At 41.8% G+C, this 7,960-nt stretch overlaps 1 protein-coding gene across 2 annotated transcripts in view; it reads right to left on the bottom strand.

Annotated features, from left to right (window-relative positions):
• Positions 1-1,238: 1,238 nt before the first annotated feature.
• The window catches only part of znf804a (zinc finger protein 804A), a 56,989-nt gene continuing 50,267 nt past the window's right edge, over positions 1,239-7,960 (bottom strand). Inside the window, exons 3-4 of one of the 2 annotated variants that reach the window (XM_059499810.1) lie at positions 5,391-5,521; positions 1,239-4,611 (exon numbers count right to left, since the gene is read on the bottom strand). In XM_059499810.1, coding sequence (XP_059355793.1) covers positions 1,596-4,611; positions 5,391-5,521 — 3,147 coding nt within the window. In that variant the 3' untranslated portion in view covers positions 1,239-1,595. The remainder of the gene's footprint in view (positions 4,612-5,390; positions 5,522-7,960) is intronic. The other variant, XM_059499811.1, reaches the window with a different exon arrangement.

Raw genomic sequence — 7,960 nt, 5'->3', positions numbered from 1 at the left:
TTGGAGCTACCCCAAAGCAGGATCTCAAAAAAAAGTTCAGTTAACATTTGTTAGAATTAATTGTATTACCAGCATTTCATTACCAAGGCTTGTCCTTTTTATATATATGTGAATCAAACCAATAATAGTTTATAAGGAAAATTGCCTTGGTTGTAAGTACTTATTTTGAAACATTGTTACTGTTAAATTACTCCACATGACAGGCCATTTGGTCATTCTAGGATATGTAAACCATTCAGATTTACAAACAGGACAAAAAAAAAAAACATATATGGAAATATAAAATTCCCTAAATAACTGCTACAGGGCAGGGTTCTCCATGTCCTACATATGTTTTCAGATCGATGTAGCCTACTGTATGTTCCCCCCTATTCAAGCAGGTTATAATATGAGGGATACAGGAAACATCCACGCATGGATTTGCACTTGGTAATTTTTGTGCTTCTTTTCCAACAATGTATGCAACTGTATGTAAGATCTACAGTTTGAAGTACATATTAAACCACACGACACATTCTGTAGTCTGAGCTTCAGTCTGTCATTCAAACTGTCATTCTGTTTGTTTATTTTCTGCACTGAGGTTGACACTGCCCATAATGAGCAAATTAAGAAATAATTTGCCAATATTAGTTTAGCTTTCACAGTCACATTCAGTTTCCCCATTACATGCTATGGACTTCTTGATTTTTGAACTACTAATTTAAATGAGCACTATGGATGTGTTCAACACAGTGCTGTCGTAGCACATGGTGCATAGTGCTATTTTCTGCATTCTGCTAGGCATCAACAGGCACAGCAACATTATATTCTAAGTAATTACTATCATACAGTAGTGCCGATGTGATTCATTTTAAATTCTGTCACATGTGATGAATGCCTGTGTTACATAAATTCTCTGCAGGTTTACTTTGACCCTTTAGGACTTCACTAAAGATTGCAAAAACAACCATCACATTTTCTATTGTAATTCTCTCCTCTCTCTCTCTCTCTCTCTCTCTCTCTCTCTCTCTCTCTCTGTATGTGTGTGTGTGTGTGTGTATATATATATATATATATATATATATATGTATATATATATATATATATATATATATGTATATATATATATATATATATGTATATATATATATATATATATATATATATATATATATATATATATATATATATATATATATATGTATATATATATATATATATATATATATATATATATATATATGTATGTATTCTATATATATTCTTTCTTTCTTGATCATGTCCATACTGCCCTTGATTGAATAAAACTATTGTCTTTGAGGTGATTAAAATCTTTTAAAATCTTCCAAACAACAGATCCTAAAAAACATCTAAGAATTAATCAGGTAGGTGAGTTATATTTTTCCTAATAAAAGTGTTGTGCAATTTTTTTTTTTGCAAGAATCTCTACTGACAACATGGCACAGAAACAGCATCCTTTCCAAGCCGCAAAACAACTCTTTGTATGTTACCCAAGGGCTACTCAAAATTCTAACTAAGGGAGCAGGCGCTGCAGATGTTTCTCTTGCTACTGCAGTATAAAATACATTGTGTTACATAAAGAAATACCTGTAGTCCTAGAAGAGAGGCTGCAGGGGAATGACAGCAGAATGAGGGGGCAACATAGGAGGAAAAACTGCAGGGCGCGGGAGGGCGTGAAACGTCACAGTCATTGGGTGAATATTAGGGGGAGCCACCACCTGTACTTGTGGAGGGGTCACAAATGAAGGTCCTGCGGATGGACAGATCTCCGGCCTAAGGGGGAGTCGAGAAACAGGCACTACCTGGGGGTAGATAGGTGGTTGTGGGGGCAGGAAAGCGGTGTGGTGCTGTAGTATGGTATGACGTATTGTGATGGAGCCAGAAGGCACTGAGGATGACAGGTGAACTGGATGGAGGACAGCAGATGACATGGGCAGATGTGGCCTGGGCAGGACAGATTTGAGCTTGGTGGGGAACACCTGCTGGTGAAGCACCTGTCCATGGCTCTGGATCTGCAAGAGGCAGCGTCTCTCCATGCCGTCTGAGGGGGTCTGGAAAGTTGGAGAGGGTTGGAACAGGCTGCTGGTGGTGTGGAAGCACTCTCTGCTTAACTTCTCCTCAGCCTGAATTCCTAGGTGAAATCTCTGCTGTGGGGTCTGAAGGCTGTGCTGACATGATTTGTCATGAGTGGCTTTTTCAGTCCTCTGCAGAGCTAAATCTCTTACATCAAGCAGGCAGGCCTGAGCAGCCACTGAATACATGTTACAGTTCTTTAAGGGGGTTTGTGCTGCTTTAGACTCGCATCTGTGGATGTTCCTATTCTCCTTTGTTGGCTCCTTCGAGAACATTGAATCTGTCTCCAGTAGAGTTAGACTCCCCTTGGTGCATGAAGCATTGATCTGAGAGGAGGAGCTCCGCTGCCAGTCACTGTTCTTCTCCACAGTATGACCCAGGGCACTGCTAATGGAAGTGAATGTCTGAGAATCAACTGCACCACTCTCTCCATCATCAATACTGCATGAGATTTGGTCTGACCCATTCGAACTGTCACACACACCTTTTAAAACAAGGCATTTCGTGCTCGACTCCTCTGCAGCCTTGTCCTGTTCTTCCAGAACACTGTTTGTAACAATGGGGCATTCAGTTGCAAGGCATGTGATTTGATCTTGGACATGTGAGCGCCTCTGTCTTTTCCTTCTAGTCCCGTGTTCACAACAGGTAAGATCTGTGCACCCATCAGGAATCTCTGCCGGTGATTGACAGGGGTTGTAAGACTCATCTCCATCACTTAGAGAATCTGTACGCCTTCTTTTCGAAGTTTGTCCTTCATATGGTCCAGTCTTTGTTAATGGTGGTGTCTCTTCTCTGCACCCTTCTGATGCACTGGATCTTTGAGAGTGAGATGCATCCTTGCTGTGGGTACACTGCCTTGTGGTTGTTTGCTCCCCTGCAGCTGGATTGTCAGACTTTTCCCTGCTGTTCCCAAGCACCTTTTGACTATCAGCACAGAACTCATCAGAGAGAATGATGCAGCCTGCTGAGCCGTTTACGTTGTCTGCTGCCTCCTGCCTCCTGCCTCCCACCCCTTCCTCAACTAAGGGAGCTATGCTGCTGTCCTCAGCCTGATTTTGAGCTGATTGCTTTGACTTCTCTAATGGATGCACTTGCTGTGAACTGGTGCCTCTAAATTGGCTATCAAGTCCTTCCACACACTCAGGTCGTCTGTGGAATTTCTTAGATTTCACTATATTGCTCTCTGTCTCCCGGTGTCTGTCTCTCCTCCTTTTGCGCCTCCTCCGCTTCTTTTTGCAGTGGCTCCTGTAATGACGTCGGTCCCTGGCCCGCAATTTTTCTTCTGCCCTCTTACTTGCGTGGATCCAATCTTTGGAATGTCTACACCTGTCATGTGTTTTCAGCCCGACACAACTCTCTGTGTCACTTGAATACTGATAACACTTTCTGACCTTGCCTTCAGGTCCTTGGCCGGGACTGTTTCTGGGGCTGGCTGTGGATTCCTCAACATGCTTGTCAGAGTGGCAGGATTTGAAACTTGAGCAGAGAGATAATTCCTCATCAGTTTTGGGCTCAGTCATCTCCTGAGTGTCAGTAGACCTTTTAATCCGTGACCTCTTGAAGTCAAAATGGAGGGGGTTGCAACTGAAAGACAGGGATGGCTCTGTCCTTGTGAAAGTCACCATCTCTGAGGGCCACTGGAAGTTGGTGTTACCGTCTCTGCTTAGGACAGAGAAAAAAGGCTGGCTGGGTTTTGTGAATGGATAAGGTGTCTTTGTAGTTGCATCCTCCACTTGCTCTTGTTGTTGAGGGGAATCGTTCTTGGGTGGCACATCTGAGAATATCTCTTCTGGAGGCTCACTGATGGTCAAGTGCCCCTCCTCTGTAATGCCATTCTCCTCTACTTTCACATCCTCAGAGGTCTCAGGTTTACTTTCAGAAATGCTGCTTTTCAGACTCTCAACAGAGGCCTCAGAGTCAAGAACAATATCAGACCTGTTTAAATGAAAAGGTGAAGTGTTTAAGGGGGAGACAGCCGGACTGGGCACATCCTCTGAGTAAACGAGCAAAGCACACAAATCTGAGGCTGTTGATGAGGGGCTCTCCCTCATCACAGGCGTATCTGATGACCCCTGACTTCCGGCTCTGTCGCTTTTTTGGAAGTGCTTGCCCTGCTGTGTGCCAGTGCTGTAAATTGCCTCCTCACAATTTAGTACTTTTTCCTCCATGGGGGAGCTGGGGAGGTCAAGCTCGACATGGGGTGCTCTGAGTCTTTGTCTGCGGCTCCGCTCCATCGATCCCTCTTCCATGCTCTCACAGAAAACCGCCGCTGATGACTCAAGCTTAACAGATGCTTTCTTTGGAAAGGAAAAAGAGAATGCAATTTTGCGTCTGAAAGTTTGCACTTTGGCCCTCCCATTGTAAGGCCACTGTGACTGCTTACTAGCTAAGCCACAACTGCTGGAATGGATCTGATCCCCAAGATCTTGAGCTGCACAGCTTTGGTTCTCTTCATGGGCAGCATCACAGCAGGACTCCCTGAAAGAACCTTCCACTGCCACCGTGGTAGACTTGAACATAGGACCACTTCCTGGGGCACTGTACCAGAAAAGACAGGAACATATAGATTACACTTTATTTTAAGGTGTCCTTGTTACAGTGTAATTATACATTTAAGTACTGAGTAAAATTAACTACATGTACTTACTGTATGGTTAGGATTAGGGTAATTTATTGTAATTATAATAGTAAATACAAGTAACGTGTAACAATGTGTTACCAAGATATAAGTTGTTTTAGATACTATTTACTTAATAGTAAAACAATGATTAATGTAAATGTAAATACATACAGTAGAAGTTAAGGACACTTAATATAAATTGGGTCTGAAAAATATATTTAAATGCATGTGCCAGGTTCATTTACTTTTTTTTTTTTTGTGATCAACAGTTTAGGTACATTTACACTTTTAAGTAACCAAAAAAGTGGCTGATAATGAGGATTAGATTTCACAGGGGAAACCTGATGATTGCACCATGGTATTCAGGAAGATATGTAAGAGAATAAAATGACATCTTGCGTGCTTAAATGGAAGCAAGAACATCTGACGTTTTTGAAGAAAGGATTGAATGTGATCAATGTGACAAAATTTTATTGAAAATAGTGCAGAAACTTAATTATATATATATAGAATATCAATATATAAATATTAATTATATATATGTAAAATTCTGTATTCTCCTTATTTCCTTGCTTCAAATAAAATTTAAGATTTTCTGACTTAGACTCCATTCTATATATGTATACACTGACACATTGTATATAAATAACATGAAATAACAATATATGGAAATAACAATTTAACAAAATGTCCCCACCATTGCACCTCTCTGCGTTGTTCAGCGAGCTCATGTAGGCGTCTTAGAGCTCTCTCCTGTTTCCTCTCATCCTTCCTGGATTTGGAGGCCACATTGCGGGCAAACTCTCTCTGCTTCAGCTCCTTCAGCCTCTGAGGGGTGACAAAATATATCTCATTCATTCACCTATCTCAGCATGTCAACTACGCCAAAGCAACAAAAGCTATTTGAATAATAATCCTCTTTGAGACCATGAATCTTTTTTTTATGCTTTAACAACCTTTCTAATTACGAAGACTGGGTATCACTGTATATCACACGATGTGGGATACACAGCAAAAAAGATTAAAAATCTTTTCAAGAGCGAAGCAAGGTAATTAAGGTGTTTGCACACCAATGTTCTGTTTCATCAAATCCATTTTCTGTGCAAATGAAAAGAAGCTGAGGATGATGTTGCTAAACTCCATGAAATTGTCCTATTTATTCTAGATAAAACTCTGTGATGCTAATTTGCATTTGTTTCCTGGTCTGAAAGGCTTTGTGCTTTGAATGCAAGATTGATGGAAGCCACCATGACAGGGTCATAAATGCATCTCAGGTAGTGAGATGTATCGATTGGGATTATGTCTGAAAATACAGTGTCCCCTTACATTAAGTCAGTTAGATAATCTAAATTAACTTCCATTAATTATTCTCAAGGATATGATATTTATGATGTTTAAAGACCACACTCCTTTTGACAGCACCAGATGTCTCCAAGCAACAACTAGCTCTAGAACAGTTATCACACCCAATTAATCCTGAAAGCTTTCATTCAATTATCCATTAATACTTGATGCTTAGCTTTAAGACAGACGACAAGCTTTTCTGAAAAACATCTTTATAGAACAATGAACTACGTTGTGAACTTTGGCCAGGCAGATTTTGTGTTAGCTCAAACTGAGAGTAAAAACAGTTTTGGCTTCTCCAGGCAGCCAAGAAGAGTCATCTGGCCCAACATTACGCATTCCACTCAGGTTGCACAGTTATACACAGTTCAGTGGCGCTGTAACCTCTCCTGTTTGAGAAGGCTTCAGTGATTGCATTTACCGTGGTTGGGGCTCATAGTCAGAGGAATGCGAGGTGGTCACATCAGATATAATTTTGTCATGTTAAAGGGCCGCTCAGTGTGGAGTGGGCACATCAGGGTAACTAGTTTGATCCCATCAGGATAGGGTCTCTTTGTGCACCTGCCCTCTATCCTTCAGCGCCTATCTTGTCGCACTCTGTTGACACAGTATGGGCAAAATTAGGCCTGATGCACTGCATTGGTTCGCTGTCAGCCAGCCTTGCAGAAAATAGCAAACAGGTTGGCGTGGGCTATATTTATTTAACTCTCAGGTGCATTTCTTGGAGCTGTTCTATATTGATTGTTAATGTATTTGGCGAGAGAAGCTCTGGAATGAGCCGTTAATGCATGTAGCCTGTATTTCACATGACTGGATGTGGTTACATCATTTATAGTACTGTAGGATGCAGCCCTGATGCGTGAGGGCAAATGCCCAGTGAATCCTTTCATGTACAGCGGGGGCAGACATGGCTGACAGGCCACTTGAGAATGAATGAAAATTTTAACACAGTAATTTTCTGACCGGACATGTATTCTTAATTAAAAGCAACATTGATACCAGTCAGAGGCAGACAGTGAAATCTTGGCAGTGATGATTCACACACTGACAGGAACACCAGGATTTTCTGTAGCTCTGGGCTTCCTGTGGGGCCGCGAGTCTCCTGTACTCCATTATGTTCTCAGCAGACATGCTCTGCCAGCTCCTGAGGGTTGCTGGGAAATTGTGCTATTCATCCATCAACCCTATTCGTGGAGAAGCTGAATGGTAGCATGGCATGCATCCATGCTGTAGAATAGTTTGAACCCTGCAGATAGGAGGCCATGTGATAAACACATCTGAATGACACAACTAGCAAGTATAGCACCCATATCTGAGAGCGAGGGGGAGTGGCTTTTTCCATCATAATCCGTTCATTTCACTTCTTTTGCTGTGTTCAATAGCAAGGTCATGGGTGGAGGGTTTGTAGATGGTGTTCAGTCAATAGTTCAGTGAGCCTTGTTATTGACAGCGCAGCAGGCCCCAGAGACTCTGTGCATTTAGTTTCTGAGTGAGTCAGAGTACAGGGGTCAGGGCCGATATCAAACAGCAGGACAAATGGTGGAATTAAAGCTTTAACAGGCTATTAAAGGTTACACTGCTATTTTTGGATACTGGGGCTCTTAAATCAACATATATTGAGTGTGAAACTGCAACTGAAGTTATGGTACATTTGTTTGTGGCTCAGAACTAAAGAATTCAATTTTATGAATTACAACTGAAACAATTTGAACAAATAGTCAATGAATTTCTGGTGAATGGATGGATTGCTTTATCGCCCTTCTTGCCACTTCCCGCCGAAACGGGTGTGGCCCAACCTATAAAAGGAGCTCGAAAAGGCTGACTCACCTGATTTATTTCATCGCCGAAGCGAACCAGAGTGTATCGTGCGCACGGCAGAGAACGCAGTACTCGTTCGCTCTTCTAGAGAGAACCGAGGTTACG

Source organism: Carassius carassius, chromosome 19 (genome assembly GCF_963082965.1).
Source record: "Carassius carassius chromosome 19, fCarCar2.1, whole genome shotgun sequence".
Classification (NCBI taxonomy): Eukaryota; Metazoa; Chordata; class Actinopteri; order Cypriniformes; family Cyprinidae; genus Carassius; species Carassius carassius.
The sequence above is the reverse complement of the archived record's forward strand: the minus strand, read 5'-3'. Positions and strand labels throughout refer to the sequence as shown.